The sequence below is a fragment of the Emys orbicularis genome, chromosome 1 (assembly GCF_028017835.1).
Source record: "Emys orbicularis isolate rEmyOrb1 chromosome 1, rEmyOrb1.hap1, whole genome shotgun sequence".
NCBI lineage: Eukaryota > Metazoa > Chordata > Testudines > Emydidae > Emys > Emys orbicularis.
The window spans coordinates 179,004,410-179,026,875 of record NC_088683.1 but is presented as its reverse complement, the minus strand read 5'-3'; the positions used below and the strand labels follow the sequence as shown (position 1 = coordinate 179,026,875).

General features: G+C 43.9%; 1 protein-coding gene across 1 annotated transcript in view; it reads left to right on the top strand.

The window, feature by feature from the left end:
* Positions 1 to 22,466, top strand: part of POU2F1 (POU class 2 homeobox 1) — a 102,755-nt gene that overhangs the window by 64,200 nt on the left and 16,089 nt on the right. Inside the window, exons 8-10 of the mRNA XM_065408319.1 lie at positions 1,944 to 2,038; positions 4,883 to 5,056; positions 17,196 to 17,337. Of these exons, the coding sequence (XP_065264391.1) occupies positions 1,944 to 2,038; positions 4,883 to 5,056; positions 17,196 to 17,337 (411 nt within the window). The remainder of the gene's footprint in view (positions 1 to 1,943; positions 2,039 to 4,882; positions 5,057 to 17,195; positions 17,338 to 22,466) is intronic.

Sequence of the window (22,466 nt, the reverse complement as noted above, 5' to 3'; positions counted from 1 at the left end):
CTTCCCATACAGAGATCGCCAGCGGCCCTTTAAACGGCCAAAGGCACACTCCACAGTCATTCGGCACTGGCTCAGCCTGTAGTTGAACCATTCCTTGCTGCTGTCAAGGCTCCCTGTGTAGGGTTTCATGATCCACGGCATTAACGGGTAAGCGGGATCTCCAAGGATCACAATAGGCATTTCAACTTCCCCTACCGTGATCTTCCGCTCTGGGAAAAAAGTCCCGGCCTGCATCTTCCTGAACAGCCAAGTGTTCCAAAAGATGCGTGCGTCATGCACCTTTCCGGGCCAGCCTGTGTTAATGTCAATGAAACGCCCACGGTGATCCACAAGCGCCTGGAGAACCATAGAGAAATACCCCTTCCGATTAACGTACTCGGATCCTAGGTGGGGTGGTGCCAGAATAGGAATGTGCGTCCCATCTATTGCCCCTCCACAGTTAGGGAACCCCATTTGTGCAAAGCCATCCAATATTTCCTGCACGTTACCCAGAGTCACGGTTCTTCTGAGTAGGATGCGATTAATGGCCTTGCAAACTTACATCAACACGATTCCAACGGTCGACTTTCCCACTCCAAACTGGTTTGCGACCGACCAGTAGCTGTCTGGAGTTGCCAGCTTCCAGATTGCAATAGCCACCCGCTTCTCCACTGGCAGGGCAGCTCTCCATCTCGTGTCCTTGCGCCGCAGGGTGGGGGCAAGCTCCTCACACAGTCCCATGAAAGTGGCTTTTCTCATCCAAAAGTTCTGCAGCCACTGCTCGTCATCCCAGACTTCCATGACGATGTGATCCCACCACTCGGTGCTTGTTTCCCGAGCCCAAAAGCGGCGTTCCACGGTGCTGAGCATGTCTGTGAATGCCACAAGCAATTTCGTGTCGTACGCGTTACGCGGCTCGATAGCATCGTCGGACTCCTCACCCTCACTCTCACTTTGGATCTTAAGGAATAGTTCGACAACCAAACGTGACGTGCTGGCGAGACTCGTCAGCATACGCCTCAGCAGTTCGGACTCCATTTCCCGCAGACAGATCGCGCTGCACAGAACCGTTGAAAGATGGCGCCAAAGGTGGACGGAAACAAAGAGATTTCTGGGATGCGAAGCGATGCATCACGGGGCATTGGGACAGGACCCAGAATCCCCCGCACCCACGGCCCCTTCCCACAACCCACGGCGCCAGAATGGGAAAAGGTGCTCTGTGGGATAGCTGCCCATAATGCACCGCTCCCAATAGCGCTGCAATTGCCGCAAATGTGGCCACAACAGTGCGCTGGGCAGCTGTCAGTGTGGACAGAGTGCAGCGCTTTCCCTACTCAGCTGCACGAAGTCAGGTTTAACTCACAGCGCTGTACATCTGCAAGTGTAGCCAAGGCCTAACATTTGAGATAGACTGACTCTTTAGAAAGGAGTAATTATTTCTCTGTTTTGTATTTGCAAGTGATTGGATATGTTTCTTGTGTGTGTTATACTACTTTAGTCTGCTAAAGCTATTTCATTCTTCATTCATTCTAAAAGGATGTTCCAACAGCTGAAATGTATTGTGCAGAGTGTAACATTTAATCACCTTCATCAGTGGCTTCAGTTTATTTTTACTTGGCTCTTCAACCCTCAGCTGTCTACTAACTGTTTAAGTACCAAACCAGAAAGGGAAGGCCAAGTGACACCTCCCAGGCATTAAGCTGATAGTACTGTCATTAGATGAAACACTTCCGACATATAATATAAGCGCAGCCCCAGTCAGCACTTACTGTGTCTGCATCACAGCCAAAGTAATGCTGAATTTCCCTATGCTTTAGAGGAATGCAGGGGAATTGTGGACTGAGAATTAAAGACACTGGAGATGTCAGCCTCTCGTCTATTTTTTTTTTTTTTTTTTTAAGAGTGTTTCATATCAGTCTGCTTCTAAAGTTTCTGAAACTATTTGCCAAACCACCTCTTTTCAGGTCTCCTGCAAGCGCAGAATCTCTTAACGCAACTACCTCAGCAAAGCCAAGCCAACCTCCTGCAGTCTCAGCCAAGCATCACCCTCACCTCACAGGTCAGTTTTCCTCCTGCAGCTTTTCAGCAGTTCTTTGGGGGACTCAAACTAATGTGCAAGAGGGGCACATATATATTTGTTTTAAGAATGGAATTTAAGCTACTTAGTCTTCTAACTTTTCTAGATGACTACAATACAACAGAAGTGCCAGCTGCAGTGATAGTTATCTTCATATTAAGGCTGCAGAATAGTTTCCCTTCAGATTTCCCTGTTTTCATTCACTCATAATTTACCAAAACTTTTACTCTTTGGACTGAAATTTTCCATGCTTGGCCTTTTCCTAAAGGTGGAAGTTTTTAGTAGTTTGAAGAAAAATGGTTGAGTCAATTTTGAGTACAAGTAGAGTGGTGGAACAATACCCTTTTCCCATTATATTAAACATTTTTGCAACCTTGTTTTTAATAGATTTAAAACCTAAGGGCTATATATTGATATTTGGCATGGAAATAGCCCTCATTGAGTAAAAGTGCCTTGAACTGTTCTAGTGAAAAATATTTTTGATTTGACTAAATTATAAGACTGAAGACTTCATGTTCTATAGTTAGAATAATTTTTGCATATACTTTACACAGCTAAAAGAGGCTATACTATTCAGGAGTGTGCAGTTAATTTAGCTGCTTACTTGGCAGATGTGTGGGGTTTAAGGCAACATGTCCATAGGAACATTAGCATCAATTCCTCCACTTCTTTATAAGGTTCTCAGAGTTCCTAAAACTTGCAGGAAAAGGGCTGAGGGCTTCCTAAAGTGTGCAAGAGAGGGTTTCTCCTGGAAGTTTTCCAAAGATCCTGGGGCAAAGTGGTCTGTTTTCTAGCTGAAGAATTCTATATTGTTGCCAATCTTTTGCAAGTCAGCAGAAGAGTAAAGCTAATTTTTAGCTGTTTTTCCATTATTTATTTCTTTAAAAAAAAAAAAAAGAAGAAAAACATTTAAAAAATTGTTTTAATAGCCTATTCAAGCTCTACGGTTAAGCTTTCAAAACTCTGGAAAAGTAATGTTAAAGTGCCTGCAGCTTTAACTCTGCTTGCTTGTGTTTGTGCGTTACAATAGTCTCTAATTATATGATCACATATTATTTCTGAAATAACAGAATAACTATCACATGTTTTTCTTTTAACGCAGGTAGTATTTTGTAGCACATACTATTGCGTCTGTTACAGTCTGTGAAAGTCCCATATATGAAAAGTACATAGTAACTGTACTTGTATTGCTTACTACATTTTCTATATACAATGCAGAATAGTGGAAATTAGCTATTCTAGTTCACAGCTTGGGGAGCTTCACGTGTCCCTAACAAAGATTTGCTCTAATATGTAACATAGGGAAAAAAAGAACTTCAATAAAAATTGAAGTCAGACATGTTTGTATAGTCCAATATAGCTTAAGTAAGTTTAAAATACTGGGGGGGGGGGGGAAAGTGTGCGACATATGTATCTACACTTCTTGAAAAGATTGTATATTATCTGAGCAATAATACGTGATTGTGTAATTAAAGACAGTGGGCTAAATCCTCTCTCCTCCCCTCTCCCCCCCCGAACCACCTGTTCTGCATTGCAGAATATCACTAGCGCTAACCCAAGTAGAAAGCCACCTTAGTGAGCCAGTTGGAGGTTCAGCTTTGTAGGAGATATGGCTGTAGCACTGAAGCGCTATGGAATGGCCATTTGGGGGCTATTACCAACCAACGCAATTTAGAGCGATATTGAGGCTTCTCTGTGTTGCACTGGGGGCATAAACAGCATCAGAATTGGGCCGAGGGCATAAAATGGCATAAAACCATCTTTGCCCAAGCCCCTCAGCTGCACTGAACAGAATTTGGCCAAAGAAGAGGATTCAGCTCTGCATTTTAACAAAGCATACACCGAAGGAGGTGGAGTAAAGCACCCAAACTTCAGGAAATTCCAACATTCAGATTGTGTGCAAAACCTTAACTGTGCAACCCTGATGTTCTCTTAATATATTTTGATTGTGTGAAACCTAGCCTGAGTGTGGTTTCCATAGCGCACAGACATATATCAGGCTCTTACTGAAGCCCTGTATTCCTACTTTTATATTGGGAAATGATCTTTATAGCCTAATTGTCAGGAATAGCAAACTTTTCAGTAGTTTCCTAGGAAACTATCTGGTTATGCTGGGAAAATCAGAGACCTAAAAGAAATTCCTTTCTGCGAGTTGTTTTATTTATTTTTTAAGAGGAATTATTGCCATATAATGTCACCATTATAAATACTCTTCTTGTGAGCAGCCTCAGCAGAGGTGCCAAGGAGAACAAACTTCTCCCCTCCCCAACCCCCTCCCCAAAGTGGTTCCTCCTGGTCAAGGTTGTGTCACATTCACAAGGGGAAATGTTAGGGATATTTGTGCTGCTGCTGCCTTTGCTGAGCTTGTTCTGAGGATAAATAGAGGACTTGAGTCTGTAGAGCTGTCAACTTGATACTGCACCCACAGTAAATTGAATTTTAAAATAATTAAAGGGGATGAATGCCAAACTCTCCAAAAGTATTGAAATGTATTAAGAGTAATGTTGAACTGTTCTTGGAGCAGGTAGAAGGCATTGGTAAACCGGTACAGTGTATCTTTTGTTTTTCCTTGGCTGGTTTTGACAGAGTCCTTCTTGAAAGATTGTATACTAATACAGTACAGTGGATTGTGATGGCCTTTATTTGACCAATGTCAATAAATTTGAGAGCACTTTGGGATTTATTAGAAATGGTAGATATATTAGTATCTAACCTGTCTCCTGTGGGAATCTGGACTCCCGAGTGAGATTTATTTCCACTATTTCGTGTTTAAAAAAAAATCTTTTCGTTTGTTTTTTTCCTCTTCCTGTCTCCTGCCCTCAACAGCCAGCAACCCCAACACGCACAATAGCAGCAACCCCCATTCAGCCACTTCCACAGAGCCAATCAACACCAAAGCGAATTGACACTCCCAGCTTGGAGGAGCCCAGTGACCTTGAGGAGCTTGAGCAGTTTGCCAAGACTTTCAAACAAAGACGGATCAAACTTGGATTCACTCAGGTAAAATTGAGTAACACTATACCTCCCAGTATAGGGTTAAATCAGTTTTCAGATCTGAAGAGAGGGGACAATAGCACCCCCTCTTAGCAGTGCCTTCTTAAATAGAATTAAGTTCTTGTCTTTCCCTTCTGTATGAGGGTTCTAGGAAAGAACAGAAAAGGCCATACACATCTTACTTGCTCCCTTGTTGGTTTCAAAAGGTAGCCATTTTCCCAGCAGGTGCATGCATTTACCAGCTCAGGCTGTCATTGAATGTGCGCTGTTCGGCCTAGAAGATTTAAAAAGAATAGGTCAAAACACTTTAAAAGCTGCCCTCAGAAATGCAACCTCTAAAGTCATATAGCACACTGCACCGTTCTAAGTGTTTAAAGCTGCTTTAAATGTTTTTAAATAATTTTATCATTTGAACTAATTTTCCTATTAAATATTAGTGATTCTGTATTTGAGGTTTAAGGCTTGCAAGGATCCGCAAATGAGAACTCAAATGGCAGAGGAGAAATCTTAAAAGATGATTCAGAAACAAGTTTTGAAAAGACAAGTTGAATAAGAAAATAATAAACTTGAAGAAAGCATATGAGGTTTGATCACCACTCTGGAATAGTGTCCACATTGAATACTCTGAAGACAAGCTTATCAATCATCTTTCTTTCACCAAGTTCATATGTAAACAATTGATGATAAGGAAGGAACTGTTTTAGGGTTAGAGCAAAGAAGTAGGTGCCCGGACTCCTGAGTTCTTAAAAACCCACCTTAAAAAACAAAACAAAACCCACTTTTGCCATTAAGTATTTAGCAGTGTTTAAGTGAGGATAAAGCAAAATTAAGGGAAAGCAACTTCCACCTTATAGGGCTCATCAGAGCAAAGGTTCACTTGTCTGCTTACCTAAAGCCTGATGGTGAAATCCATTAGGTGGGTGGAGTCAGAACACAAGAACCCATCAGGGTGAGGCTGAAGAAAGTAATTTTGAATATGTTGAATATGTTTGGATGAAAGGTGCTATTAGTAGTGCAAAGTATGATTATATGTTCTATTTTCTTGTTGCTAAGTGACACTGTGCTTGGATCCAGGAGTTCCTTCTTGAAAATATCAAAATTAAATGTTTTTTCCCCTTAAAAATTAAAATCCTCTGTCCCTATCAACAAGTCTGGTAGCATGCTGTTAAACATTAGCATGTTTTGCTAGAGGAAGGAGCAAACAAAAATCAGAAGTCTGAATTCAAATCAGCCAATCCAATTTTTTGTGAATTCAGAATAAGTGAACCAGCTGTAGCTGAAAGCATATGTCTAAGGTCAGATTTATTTTTCCGACAACATTCTAAATGCCTGAAAAATCTGGGTTCATAATACAAGTTCCTGCCAGAATTTTCATTACCGCACAAGAACAGGTTGTTTTTCGTAAGATGAAGAGTGTTTTGTTGGCATGAGCATACTTCAGTCTCTCCCTCATGAGGTGAAGGAGTTACTCAGATATTATGGTGATAAGCATGGTATAAGAACCTATATTGAATAGAGTAGCTTCTGTTGCTTGACCGAGGATTTCTAGTTTGTGCTCATCCCACAATTGTGACAATTAGCCTGCCTTGCTGTGTCATTGTGAAATGATTATGCAGAAGAAACCAGGATTTTTAAGTTAAGGGTTAACTCTCCTTACTGACACTGTCCTGAATTTGTACTGTGGAGGAAAAAGCAGATACAATAACTCAAGGATTCTAGATCAGCCCTGGCTTTTGAGCTTAGTATCACAATTCCAGTATAATACAAAGGCAGCTCTTTGTATTAAATTTCCCTTTGTTTAAATAAAAACAAACAAAACAAAAAAAACCTGTTCTAAATGGCATAGTATTTACTTGATTGATCCATTCTTATTCTTTGAGTAAATATGTACATAATTTAGGCAGTGTTTAATGATAACTATTACCTAATTACATAATTGTGTAGTAATTAAGGATTTTATTACTAAGGTTTCCTATAGTCACATAATTAGATTGCATGCCAAAGGATAACAGAAAAATTCATTGCCAATGACATAGTAGGTTATTTTCAAACTCATCGGATTTACTTTTGTTCTTTTCAAAAATGATTACAAGGATCTAGTTTGCATTGTACATTAATTTCCTATTACATTCCATTTTGGGGTAATATAATAAACTGGTTTTGACTTGCGATAGTTCTTTATCATTTTAAAGTAAGTGTCCAAAACAGATTAATTTAGGGGTTTTATATAATTCAATTTCTTTTAAAAATAGCTGCATGTTTGATGCATTTAAATCCAAGCAAAGTATTCCATCTGAGATAGCTGATAATCCTGGAAATACAGACAATACCTACATCCACACTGACTAGTTTAGATGTGTTCCTATTATGGAAACTTATGATTTGACATGTTATAATATCTTGTGATGTAATACAAACGGATTGGAATATTATCTCTTGTCACCTCTCTTCTGGCACGAATGACGCTATTTTAATGAAGTGTAACTGCTCATATTGTGCTCCATATTTGTTTCCATTGGTCTGTAAGAGGATTCAGTCGTTCTATGAAGTGGATCAAACTTGTTTATTGCAAAGTATCTTTATCCTCTACTTCAGAGGTGGGTGACTCTTTGCTAATTCCCATACAGTAATGCTTTCACCTATCACTGAAATGATACCAGCTTTGGGGGAAATTGTTCACAAAGAAATGAATAACTACTTCTTCAGGTAGTATCCCCATGTGTGCTCCACTTCAGAATGTGCACTTACACGTGCACTCGTGATTGGAGATTGTCTGTGCCCTAGATATCCCTCTGCTCCGGTATGGGGATATTTGGGGGAGCAGAGTCACCACCACTGCAGGTCCTTCTCAAGTGCCTGCAGCTTGAGAGAATGTTGTAGAATCTGTTAGCTTGCCAAGCTGTTTGCTATTTCTCTTGCTTATTTTTTCTTACTCTGTTAGTAGTTTATTTTGTTTGTTTTTCTGGTATTAGCACAGTTTGTATTTGGGGGAGTGCTCCTTCCATTCTCGTTTGTTTTTTCTTAGGCCTCAATTCATGGTCTTGAGTAACAGGTTATGTCCATGATCCTGGGCTTCAAGCCCTGCCACGCATGCCATAGGTCTTTTTCCCTGCAGCAACAGATGCTTCTGCCTCCGCTGCCTTGGAGAGACTCTCATCCCCTCCAAATGTATCTGCTCAAGATTTAAAAGTAGACCTAAAAATTGAGGGACGACAGGCTAAAACTCCCCTGCCTGGGACCTGCAGGGTCTGAGTCAGACTGCCTTTCCCCCTGCTATATATTGGATTCAGTTACTCAAAGAGCCCCGGCGACCATCACCGCTCCTGCAGTAAACAAACATCTTGGGGACCCCTCAGAACTGCTCAGATCATAAAAAACCAAGAGATTCTGTTCCCCAAAATGGGGTCAAAGAAGGAAAAATTCACCCTGTTGATTCAGCTCTCAGGAGACCTTGCATCCAAACAAGGGTTCTTCTGAGGCCCCTGTCTCCTCTGGTACCAAGACCCTGGTACTGGCTAGGAAAACCACACCACGTACTGAGAAGCCATGTTGTAAACACCAGAGTTGGCACTGGACCCAGCACCTCTGAAACACAATGACTTTAAAGTTAAGCTGAAATCTTCATTGATACTACCTTCCACAGCCAGCAGAGAAGAGTGCACAGATAGCACTTCAGTACCATTTCCAGTGCCACCCAGTGCCAGTGCCACCTGACGGTCCTTACTTGGAGTCTCCGGTACCGTCCAGGCTCCTTTTCCACAAGGATCTTTGGATCCTAGAAGAACCTGAGTCGTCATTGCTCAGAGTTACTAAGAGATACTCTCTGCTAGTACCAACTTACCTCCTGGAATTGACCTACCCTACTATCTATAATGGTGACTCATCCTCAGTACTGACGTGGTCACTGGTTCCACACAAACCCATGGAGCATACTGAGAAGAGTTTCTGGCTGGTACAGACATATCCTCCAGTACTGTCTCACCAGCCAACCAAGGTTCTACTTCTGGTACTGATGCAGTTACAAGATCCTCTCTGGTCTGCAGTGCCCACTTGATCCCTTGTACCCAGCCACAGGTGCCTATACCGGGGTTGGGAGGGGACTCCAGGGGGACTACTATAGCCCCCCTACTTTTAAAAGTGGAAGGGCCATGCCTGCCCATTTTTTAACATGGGCAGGCGTGGAGTGGCGGTGGCAGGGGGCTATGCTTCACAGCAGGAGAGCTGATAAAGTGATCCCCAGTCTCTTCCCGGTAGGGGGCTGAGGTGGGCTTTAGCGGCCCCCCACCACCACCACCATGGGTCCTCCTCCCCCTGAGGCCCCACCCCCCGGCCAGGCCATAAGCCAGAGCCATACCATGGTAAAAGCCATCCAGAGAACCCAAGCTGCTGTGGGGAGCCCTGGACCCTCCTTGTGCCTTGGGCAGCGCACCCCAGCTCCCCGTCAAGGGCAAATGGAGGGTCCAGGGCTCCCCACAGCAGTACTGGCTCCCGGGGCAGCTCTTACCACGTCCCAGCTCTGGCTTCCGGCTTGGCCGGGGTTGGGGCCTCAAGGGGAGGAGGAGGAGCAGGGGACAGGGCTCCAGGAGAAGAGGAAGAATGGGGGCTGGGCCACTGTCCCGACGCCAGTGGGGCCCTCTACTTCTATGTAGGTTCCGGCGTCCCTGGTACCAACACCACTTGCCCCTCTGATGGACACAGGGATGACATCTCATCTGATTTTGAGGTGGCCATACAATGCTCCTCTACTTTCCTGGTCCAGCCTGTAAGAAGTGAGTAACAGCATCCCGAGTACACCCGACTTAGGCTTAATTAATTTTCATCTTTATTTATAAATTATAAGTGACAATAATTCTGACAGTTTCTCAACATATATTTATGCCAGACAACAAACAGATAAGACAGAACAGGTAGGGACCCAAGTTACCAAGTTCTGGGGTACTAGGAAGCTCTCCTGCACTTCATGGTCAGTCCCTGTTCTCCGGTCCAGTCCTTCAGTCTCATTCCTTTAGTTTCTGAACTGGCAATCTGGACTTGGGCCCTTATTCACTTGGTTTTTTATACCTTTTCATATTATGTATTCATCAGCTTTCCCCCAATCAACATTAAGCATTGTATCTTGCATAATCCATACAATATGCATGTGAAAGCTTTTTACACAACTTTCGCTGTTTATACTATTTTTATGTCATTATGTCCTCATATCACCTTGCTCTTGTTTGTCCCAGTAATAGGGACTTTTAGCATTGCATTTTGTGTATTTATTATACCAGTGCTTTTCAACCTTTTTTCATTTGCGGACCCCTTAAAAAATGTCAAGTGGAGGTGCAGACCCCTTTGAAAATCTTAGACATAGTCTGCGGACCCCCAGGAGTCTGCGGACCACAGGTTGAAAACCACTCTATTACGCTATTTAACTTCCTCCAGCACACTAACAAAACATCACCTTTGTCCAATCAGCAAGAAGTATTATCTAAACAAATCTATATAATAGAAAGAGAGGCAACACTCACACAGGCAAAAGCTAGGCCAAGACCTTGGCACAAATATTATCATATCCAAACTCAACCTATTCAACCTATTTTTACCGTTCAACCATTCTTCATCTTAATATTTCAGTATCATAAATCAGCATATGTGTATCAAGCATGCCATTCTACATGATTCGTTAACCTTTATTTTTTTATTTCAATGGGTAAGTTATGAGGGAACACAATGACTTCTGTCAGCATTTCTTGTCATCTTCAAACATCGGTTTTTAGGGGATTTTTTTGCTCAAGAGTTCTAGCATCATGCTTGTAAATTATTAAAAAGCCTTGCTAGTAATTTTACCTGTTGCATTTTTGAGGGGCGCCTTTTATTTTAGGGCCTTGAAATCAGTTTTTCCCCAATAAGCCTCCCTCCCTTGAGATGCACCCTGAGCAAGAAACCCCCTGCAGGACATACAGCTGGCAAACCTGGCAAGGAGAACCCTGGGTACTGCCCCTTCTCTTATGACCTATCTCAGTGGTCTTATTGGAGCTCATCGGTCTCTTATGGCGACTAACTCCTACAATGTTCCGTTTCATAAGAGGACGCACCAAAAACCACCACCACCATCCTTGGACCCTGCTCCACAGGAACAACTTGTAGAAGAGCTAGTGACAGCAGGGGAAGAAGAAACACCACTATGATGGGTTCGGTCACAGAGACCCCCTTGGGACTGTCACCTGATGTGCTGAAATTACCTCTGAGCCCGTTTTCCTTGCCAGCTTGGGACTCCAGAATCCTGTCTTGTTGAGCCAGACACGCTAGCCTGCTGCAACACAGACGCATGGTCTGGGCCACGTCCCCAAGGCTGCAGGCTTTAAGTGAAAACAACTCTGCAGGTTACCTGACTCCAGCACCCAGACATCCAGCTCCCAGTGGCATCCAAACCTCAAATAAATCTGTTTTACTGTGTATAAAGCTTATACAGGGTAAACTCATAAATTATCTGCCCTCTATAACACTGATAGAGAGATATGAAAAGCTGTTTGCTCCCCCAGGTCTTAATCACATACTCTGGGTTTACTAATAAACAAAAGTGATTTTATTAAGTTATAAAAAGTAGGATTTAAGTGGTTCCAAGTAATAACAGACAGAACAAAGTAAGTTACCAAGCAAAATAAAGCAAAAACACGCAAGTCTAAACCTAATACATTAAGAAACTGATTACAAATAATATCTCACCCTCAGAGGTGTTCCAATAAGCTTCTTTCACAGACTAAACTCCTTCCTAGTCTGGTCCAATCCTTTCCCTAGGTACTGTCCTTGTTAGTTCCAGCAGCCATCTCAGGTGGTAACTAGGGGTTTTCTCATGACTGGCCCCCTTTGTCCTGTCAACAAATGAAATAGACAACATCGATCCCATTTGATTCCATCTGAGAAGGAGCTAAAACAGCTAGACCATTGGGCTGCAAAAGCTAATCCTGTGCCTTTTTGCAGTTCAGAGTAGCCAATTATCAAGACCTGATGGCAAAATGCGATTTTTGCAAACTATTCCAAGGTTTCTTTTTTTATTGAACACCTGCTAAAGGACCAGAGGGAACAATTCCAAGCCCTCATAACAGGCCAGACAATCACCAAGGCTTCTCTCTAAGCCTCATTTGATGCCACCAATACAGCTGCACGTTCCATAACTATAGCAGTAGTCCTGCACTGAGCTTCCTGACTGTAGTCCTCCAGTCTCCCCAGGGAGGTACAAAAATACCACCCCTTCAAGGAGCCCAAGTTGTTCAGTCATGCCACAAACGAGTCTCTTCATTCACTTAGAGACTCCTAGGTGACACTATGATCTCTGGGCATTTATACACCTGCAACAAAGAAAAAATGTGGTGTATCACAGATGGCTCAGCTCTCTCGCCCAGTCCACTACCAGCTCATGAAACCAGTTCAACCTGGCAAAAATAAGCCTAGAGTCACTAAGAAAGAGGGCAACCTCTACAATGACTTGCCAGTGGGCAACATCCTCAAAACAACTATTTTGACCTATTGGTCTAGTGTCATGAACTGTCTCTTGCTCCAGATCCTACACTGCGTCTATCTCCCCTCCAACACTATGAGGGGCATCTTTCCAATTTTCTACCTTCCTGGGAGCTCATCGCCTCAGACAGATGGACCTTGGAGGTGATTTCTGTACATTTTTCCATTCAGTTCATCTCCTTCCCGCTTGCCCCATCCTTCCCCATCCCTCTTCAGGGCCCTTCTGACGAGTGTCTCTTGAGGCAGGAGATCCAGTCCCTCCTAACAATAGGGGTGATAGAACCTGTTCCACTGGACTTTATCATGAAATGGTTGTATAACTGATACTTCCTCGTTCCGAATAAGAATGGGATGTAGACCAGTTCTGGACTTTGGGACTTTGAACACCTTCATCTATGCACAGTTGTTCAGAACGGTAACCCTAGCAGGGACAATTCCCTCCCTGGATCTGGGAGATTGGTTTCTTCTTCAGTCTTCACGATGCTTATTTTCACATAGCCATGGGCCCCTTGCAGAGGTTTTTCCTACATTTCGTGATGGGCAGGGACCACTACTAGTATTGCGTCATGTCCTTCAGCCTCTCCACTGCCCTAAGGATCTTTAGCAAAGTTCTCTCAACAGATGCAGCCCATCTTCTCCAGATGGGAATAATCTTCTTTTCCTACATAAACAATTGGCTCCTAAAAAGGTCATTCATTTCTTGAGATACAGAAAGCAACCAGCAAGCTCCTATTTCAGTTCACTCCCTGGGCCTCCGCCTCAATGTGGAAAAATCGTCACTCACCCACTGAATGCATTGACTTCATTGGGGCCACTCTGGACTCATCCACTGTCAGAGCATACTTGCACACAGATAAGTTTGCCCCCAAAGTCCAGCCTTCAAACCACAGCAACTACTTGCCTACAACTTCTGAGCCCTCTGGTATCCTGTACTTTGTGATAGCCTTAGCAAGATTACACTCCCGATGTCTTCAAGTGTGGCTGAGAACTGTCTACAATCTCCCAACAAGCATAGTCTATCCAAGCAGGTGTCCATACCTTCAAGGGTTCTTGGTTCTATTTAAACTGATGGAAGGAGCCACAAAAAGTATGTGTGAGAGTTCTGTTCTTGCAGCCTCTGCCCACAGCGATCATCACAAATGGACGCCTCTCTGATAAGTTGAGGCCCACGCTTTTAGAACTTAGCAACTATGGGCATATGGACCTCTCAGGAGCCAATCCTTCATATCAACATACTAGAGCTCAGAGCGGTTCACTATGTTGCCAGATCTTCCTACTCCACATCAGGGGCTACACAATACAAATAATACTGAACAGAGCAGCAAGGTACTATATCAGTCAACAGGGAGAAGCAAGATCCCAGTCATTATGTGCCATATCCATAAGACTATGGAACTGGTGCATATCACAGTGCATGTAGATCTTAGCGGTTTATCTACCAGAACTGCAGAACACAATGGTGGACTCTCTCCGTAGCCATATCCACATCAACCACAAGTGGGAGCTGAATAATGAGGTATTCAAAAGGATATGTCTTACCATGGGTCATCCGGAGATAGATCTCTCCATGATATCATCCAGTGCAAAGTGCAGATGTTTCTCTTCAAGGGGAGGGCACAGACGCAACTCAACGAGAGATGCCCTAGTCATCCTTTTGCCTCATGTATTGCTATACACTTATCCCCCAACATCTTTACTTCTCAAGATCCTAAACAGATTGAAACAGGAAACATTAGTAGCCATTCTTATAGCACCATTGTGATTGTGATAGATGTGGTTCTCAGAGTTGGTTTACGTGTCTTGGCAACCACCTCTCTCTGCCTTCCTGGACAGCGAATCTCCTCATGTAGGAGTCATGCTTCATCATGCACCTCAAGACCTGGCTTCTAAATGGTGCTCTCGTATAGAACAGGACTGCTCCCCAGATGTGTACAAACAGTACTGCTTAATAGTAGAAAACCCACAACAAAGAAGACTTGTCTGCAGAAGTGGAAATGCTTCCAGGCTCCTCTCCAGTCCTGCCTGACCCACATTCTCGATTACATTCCAAATTTAAAAAACACTCATTTATTGCTGAGCTTGATTAAGGTTCACCTGGCTGCCATGCAGTCTTTCACTTCCCCCTCCCCAAAAGGTTTTCAATCTTTACTCACAGTTCCACATTAATCAGGAAATTCACCTACTGGTGTTTTATCCCAAGTCTCACTCGTCAAGAGAAGAAGCAAGCCTCCATACTCAGTGTAGGAAAAACTCTCGCCTTCTACCTCAACCAGACTAAACCCTTTAAGCTAATCTTGATCACAGAATGAATGAAGAGGCATCCTATCTCTACGCAAAGACTGTCCAAATACGTTTTGGGATGTAACTTGACCTGTTATAATGCTTCAGGAACCTGTCCCTCTTCTAGAGTGTTTGCCTGTTTCACCAAGGCTGAGTCTGCTTCTGTGGCCCTACCGAAAAGCATGCTCTGCAAATGTGAGAAAAGCATTTCTCACATTTGCAGCGCAGTCCTCTGATCTCCAGTGCACGTTTTCCCAGCAGTATGCTATCGTGCCTGCTTCCAGAGCTGATGTGGCTTTCAGTGATGCCATTCTATAGTCTGTACTCATTCTATCTCATCAGCACCCTCCTCCATAACTGAGGTACTGCTCAAGGAACTCCTGAAGTGGAGTACCCATAGGGACTCTATTCAAAGAAGGAGGAGAGGTTACTTACCTTGTGCGGTAACTGGAGTTCTTCAAGATGTCCCCCCCTGTGGATTCTTCACTACCCACCCTACTTCCTGTCTGTCTCAGTCTCTTCTCATTGGACTTCCTTGGTTGAGAAGGAACAGGAGTGGCAGTGGGTCCACCCCCCATATATCCTTGTACCATAGCATAAGGATATCTAGGGCACAGGTGCAGACCCACAGACACTGCTGATGAAAATCACCAGTAAAGAGTGCACAAATGTGTGCACATCTGAAGTGGAGCACCCATACGGACGCACATCTCAAAGAACTCCAGATACTGTACAAGGTAGGTAACCATTCCTTATTTAAGTTAAACCAAAGGGCAAATATTGGTAGGAAGAGCATAAATAGCAGAGTTGGAAGTTGTTCAGGGGACTGTCACAAACCTCCTAATAAATCTGTCCAATCTAAGCACAGATCAGAGCCATCTCCAAAATGGTTGAAATAGCAAGGTTTCAGCTGCATAAACACTGCTAGAGCATCCACATTGCCTCTGTGGGAGCCAGTTAATGGGCTTTGGAATACACAGAGTTATGGGACATATGAGGTAGCATCTCACAATTCATACAGGTTTCCTCTTCTGACCACGTAGCTTGGTGAACCATCAGTCGTTTTAGTCTACGTTTCAAATCCACATTGGTATCTTTTTTTTTTTCCCTTTACATGCATTGTGCAATTTACCAGACTGCCTGTTCTTTTTCCCTGGCTTGGAAGTAGCTACTCTTCATTCCCTAGGTTTGTTGGTATGAGGCTGGGTTGTGGGACTAGCTTTAGAGGAGAATACAGTAAGCACTGTTCACAATCCAACTAAACTACTTTTAAACTACAGTGTGTTCAACCCAACCAACCCCCTCAATCTCTTATTTTTTATTTTTTTATTTATTTATTTTTTTTAAGGATTTTTCAGCTCTGTTGTAAAACGGGTTTTAAATTTTGTAGATTTAAACTATATTAACTACTCCTATACCATGCTGTTTTCTTTAAGGTGGTTTAAAGTATATACCATGGGCAGGACCTTTGCCCTTGCAAAAACTGCCAAAGGATTTTTAGTGACCACAAACAGGAATTAAATTTTCCAATGAAACTTTAAAATGATAGCTGCTGAAGAATAGTGCTCTTGAGCCACCTGCAAGATGGGTAACTCACTACTTACTAAAAGGATAGAGACATCTTCTTCTGAGGCATCAGGCCACACTGGGTTTTCTTTGGAGGTCTCCAGTCCAATTACTGATGGGACTCCCTACTATTTAATTGAATTTGATAAGAGCCCACCCCTGTGCGTAAAACACTTTAAGATCCTTTTATGTATAAATGCTAGTGCAAGCAGAATGCTTGATACAGAGTCAAAACCCTGTGTTTGGAAAAGTAATAACTCCAGATGTAGTGGTAATGATGGTCTGGCTGGCTGCAAATTTCCTGACTTCTCTTTGGACAGACATGTGATGTTGATGGAATAGTTGACCATTATTGAGAACAGTTTAACTTTTCTGAAACAGATCTGCTGGAGAGGCTCAGTTTGAACCTCAAAATATAAAATCCAGTAAAAGTTGAGATGAGCACCTTGGTTTATGGACAGATCTGATCCTCTCACCATCTCCAGGATGTTACACTGAATTGTTGCCTTGAAATAATTAGTATTTCCCAATTCTTTTATTTGAATTTCTCTTTTTTGGGGTTAAGTAGGTACATCTTCAATTCTGCTCCCAGGAGTTATAGTGTTTGCTGTAAATGCTTGAATTAATATTTGGTGGGATGTGGTGCTCCGTGATAATGTAGAGACCTATCCAAAGACACCTGAGATATCCTGGAAAGAGTTCAGATTAAAGAGTGTGAGACTTGGAAAGACTGAATCTTTTTTATCATCATCTGGATTGGCATATGTTAATGAATCCCTCTATCTTTCTCTCTGTGCAGGGTGATGTTGGGCTCGCTATGGGCAAACTCTATGGAAATGACTTCAGCCAAACTACCATCTCTCGCTTTGAAGCCTTGAACCTCAGCTTTAAAAACATGTGCAAGTTAAAGCCACTTCTGGAAAAGTGGCTCAATGATGCAGGTGAATGAGTCTGTGAACTTCTTCACAATCCCACCACAAATCCAGTGGGATTTTGAAAAATTGCTTTACTCTTCTTTTTGGTTTGGGCCTTAAGTCACTTGTTACAAATTCCATCAAGCTTCCCTATCTCTTCTTGGGACAGGTAATTCACAAGGATAAGAGTAATAATAGCATTGGTAACCACTCCAAGGGTCAACAGGCCTTTGAAGCAATTGCCATATAGCTTTTGGATATGTGCTCTGCAGTCAGTGGAATCATTGGCTGGCGTGAGGGAAGAGTGTACACCACATGCTGTGTGTGTGTGTGTGTGTGTGTGCGCGCGCGCATGCATATAACTTCTAACTGTCCTCTAGATTCCTTTCCCAGTTGGGTAGTTACAGGAGGGTTGCACACTTCATAGCTAGTGCAGGCCAAGCTCACTGCATACACCAGCAGCTCTCTAGATTCATCCAGTCCCTCCACAAGCTCCCTGTGTGCCACCCTCCTTCCCATACCATGGACTCTGTGCCCCCTCCATTTCTCCCCCTCTCCGTGCTAGGGGCTCTGTGTGCCCCCACCCACCCACCCACACACACACACACCATCCACCACATAATATTATTTCTCCTTTTCTTTCTCTATGGGAGATAAGTCATTCAGGGTGTTGACATTTTAAACTCAGACAGTGAGCAGAGCTGAGATGGGGGCATTGTTATGTTTGAGGTTGTTAATGGCTGCTATGAACTAGTTCTTTAATCTGTAGACAATAACAGACCTGGTTGAAGCTGAGAGGTCTTCTAACCATTTGTCCCCCATTTCCTTCTAGTTTTGATTTCATCAAAATCAATGGAATTCTACTCACTCATGCCTAGAACGTTACTTGAAATTTTGGAATTGATTGAATGCAGTATTCAAAAGCTATTGCATTACAGACAAACAAAAATGCCATCCAGTTTAATGTAGGGCCTCACTTTGCTTGGTGAACAAAGAAATGTCAGCAAAAAGTTTTTCTGGCTGGTTCTGTGGCATCCAACACCAAGGTTTCTCAGAGGGTGCTCCAAGCCCCTAGGGCAGCGGTTCCCAAACTGTGGGTTGTGACCCCAAATGTGGTCGCACCATCAGCAGATGGTGTTGCAGCAATCCCGAGTGTGCAGATTATGCCATTTTGCTCCACAGAGCATGTCCTCACACCTACATTGCATGCAAGGTCACGGTGCGTAGAGGACACTATTTTGTTCTACAAAATGGCATGCGCTGTACAGTGTGACTTCACGTGCACCATACATACAAGGTCACGCTGTGTGGAGGACACCAATTTGCTCTACAAAATGGCATCCTCCATGCGGCGTGATTTTGCACACACCAGATGTGTGAGGTCACGCTATGCAGAGGATGCCATTTTGTAGAGCAAAATGGCATCCTCCATGTTGTCTGGGGTCCTGGCAGGAAATACTTCATTAAAATGGGGTCATGCTGGCAAAAAGTTTGGGAACCCCTGCATTAGAATTTTATCCAGCTACAATTAAAGTCAGTTGAAAGACTCCCATTGACTTCAACAGTAGTTTAATTGGAACCTAAGTAGAAGTACATAGAAGGATGTAGCATCTCAGCCAGGGCCCTGTGTATTCCATGATTGTGCAACTTGCTACAAAATTGTACTCCAGGATTTCAGCTTACATTTTTTTTTTTTTTAAATGAAAGTTTCTGGCCCTCATAGTTGCAAAGATAATCTTGGAAACATGAACTGAATGTAATTGATGCCCATCTGAGTCTGCAAGGAACCTAGAACAGTAGTTCTGAGTGGTGTGAGCTGCCCTTTTCATCTCACTCGGGGCTTGTGAACTCCATGATTCTGCAGCTGAATTCATTATTTATTATTATTTCAGCATTTTGCTTCCTAGCTGACCTGACCTGACCTGCCTTCAGCTGCCTCTTGTCCTGCACCCTTTCCAACAATGGGGAATTAACTGGATTACAGTGCTTCCTTCACTGTTCTATAGAATCAGGCGGGTAGGGAGGTCAGGGAGCCAGAGCTCAAGTCCAGCTTTCAGTGAGAGAGGGAGAGAGCCAGAAGTGTGTGATGGCCATCTGGGCTATCTAGAGCAGCGGTTCTCAACCGGGGGTCTGCAGCCCCCTGGGCATCCATGAGCCCTTTCAGGGGGGCCGTGGAGCCCCACGGCTAAAACCCGGTTTCCCCCAAGCCCCAGCATTTAACTCAAGCGGAGTTGGCTCGAGCCCCACCAGCCCTTGCCCTCCCCCAACCCCAATAGAAGTAAAACTATGCCTATGCCCAAGGGTCCCTGGAGCCCCGCGCTCTCCCCGCCGTCCGCCCCTGGCATTTTTATAGTTTGTTGAAGGGGACCTCAGCAAGAAAAAGGTTGAGAACCCCTGGTCTAGCGAATATAGCATCAGACAACACCTTGATAGCTGAGATGAGCCACTGAAGCTGACTACTAGTTCCCTCCTTCCCAAACACACGTGGAGCAGGGGAAGGAGATTCTGTGCTAGGCTGTTCAGACAACTGCTGAAGCTCATAGAGCTGGGCTGTGGGGAATAGTGAAAAAAATCCATAATTATTAAGAATTATTGCTGAAAATAATCACTGATGAATTGTACATCAATGAATATTTTAACTGCCATAGTAATGTGTGTTTGAAGCATGAGGGATGGGAATGAAGGATATTTCATGGAGATTCAATGAATTAACTTTGCTGTGGAATGTAGGGGTTCTTCTTCAAGTAGTGTACCTACAGGTGCTCCACTCTAGGTGCAATAGCACCCACTGTGCCTTCAATCAGAGATTTTTCATAGCAATGTCTGTTCAGACTATGTGTGCATTAATCTTGCGCCCCGTCCTGTTATATAGCACTGTGCAGGCAAACCACCCTCAGTTCCTTCTCAATCACCTTGGCCTGAGACTGACCTCTAGTAGTTGTCCCTTCAGATCTCCTCAACCTTACTGTTAGTTAGTGGTTGTGTTAATATTAATGTTACTTCATCATAGTCAATAATTTCCTTTCCTTAAAAAAAAAAATCTCTTTTCTATACTATATTTAGATAAGTTTTAGGTGGTTAGACATTTTCTGTCTGCATGACGATGCCTGGTTGTCCAGGCTTTAAACGCTGTTTATCATGCCAGGAGGTGATCCTAGTTAGCATCAGACATTCATGATGTATCCGGGGCCTTGCGAAGTCGCACGTCACTCAAAAGTATAACTTTTGCCTGGCATTGAAATCAAGAGCCAGGAAAAACAGAGAAATTAAGCTTCGCCTCCTTATGATGGGGAGCTCTCTACGTCCAGCCTCTGATACAGGTCAAGGGACCCCCACTGTACACCAGTCCCCAGGTAAGTCTGCTGTCTTGGAGCACCACACTTCCAGGATGCCAAGAGGAAGATACAGGACTCCTCTCACAAGCTCTCGAAGGAACATGCCCCAGGTTCGCCTGGTAGAGATTCTACCTCTAAAAAGCCGAGGTTGTTGCTACCCTGGCACCACCGGCTTTCCAGTTAGGTACTAACGAGACTCCTGGTCCCACTGGTACCCAGAGCACAGCTAGCCTGCATGGCAGCAGGGCTTCAGCTTCAGAGACACCCTTGGTACCAGCATCCGACAAAGGCAGGAAGAAGAGCTCTTCCTCTGCTCCCTCAGTACCGAAGAAGCCTGCTCGGACTCCAACTGCGCCTCCCTCAGAGTGCACAAAGCACTTGGCACCATCAAAGTCTACAGCACCGACAACACCCCCAGCCACAACTACTGTACTACACTTGTCAGCCTCAGTACTGATGCCCCTCGCAGTAGTGCAGGAGTTCCATGTTCCTCGGGACCTGCTTGTATCGGAGACTGCTCAGCTCCGACATGCTCTCGATATCGAGGACATCCAGATCACCTGAGGTGTTCCTGGCATCGATTATTTCACCTCAGATTTCTCTAGGCGCTCCATCATTCCTGAGTGAACCAGAGGAAAAGGCTTCTGTTGAGGACCTCACCTCAATCTGACAAGTGTCAGTCCAGGGCTCTCTTCCTCACTCCTTCAGAGGTCCCTTTCCAGAGGCTTTGACTGAAGCTGCAATTGTTCACGGCCCATGATTACCACCAGTGCCTTACTGGTATGAGCACCTTTGGGTGCCTCCACCAATGCCTTATGCTTCTCCTCCTTGGCCATATTGGGACTTCGGGCTGTTTATAGTCAACAGTTCTCCAGGACATCCAGTACTACCCACCATGGGCAAGAACAGTTGGCATCACCTACTCCCTCCAAGAAGACCTGACCCTCAGGAGGAATCTTTTGAGGAGCCAGAGGCTAGAGCTGATGAAGAGGTTTCGTGTGCAGCCAATATCTCCTCTTCATCCCCGGATGAAGCAGCTATGTCTCCCCTCATCCCTGGTGGATGATTTTAAACACTTCCAGGATCTGATCAAGAGACTTGCAGACTCCTTACAGATTCCACTTGAGGAGGTTACGGAACCTCATCATAAGCTGCTCGATATCCTCCATTCACCGTCAGTGGCCTGTATAGCATTACCTGTTAATGAGGCTTTTACATCCAGCAAAGATTGTTTGGCACACACCAGTACAGTGTCCATTCCGCCTACGTGTAAAAGAACGGACAAAAAGCGTTATGTCCCAGCAAAGCACTTGGAGTTTTCATTTTTCCACCCCTGATCTAACTCCCTGGTAGTAGATGTGGTGAATGAAAGCTTTAGGCAGCACCACACGAAATCAACATCTCACAATAAAGGCCGCAAGCATCTGGACCTATTCGGGAGAAAGTCTTACTCCTCAGCCTCACTTCAATTCAGAATTGCCAATTATCAGGCCTTGATGGCAAAATATAACCATATCAAACTCGCATCCTTTGTCGACCACCTATCTGCAAAACACAGGGAGCAGTTTCAAGCGTTTATGGCGGAAGGCCAGCTATTGGCCAGAACAATGTTGCATGCCTCCCTCAATGCTGCTGACACCACCGCTTGTTTGATGGCTAAAGCATTGGTAATGAGAAGTCTCCTGGCTCCAGCTCTCTCATTTGCCTAAGGAGGTTCAGATCACAGTCGAGGACCTTCATTTCAACGGTTCTAAATTGTTCGCAGATCGATGGATGAGTTTCTGTGAACATTGAAGGATTCCAGAGCGACTGCATTCTCTT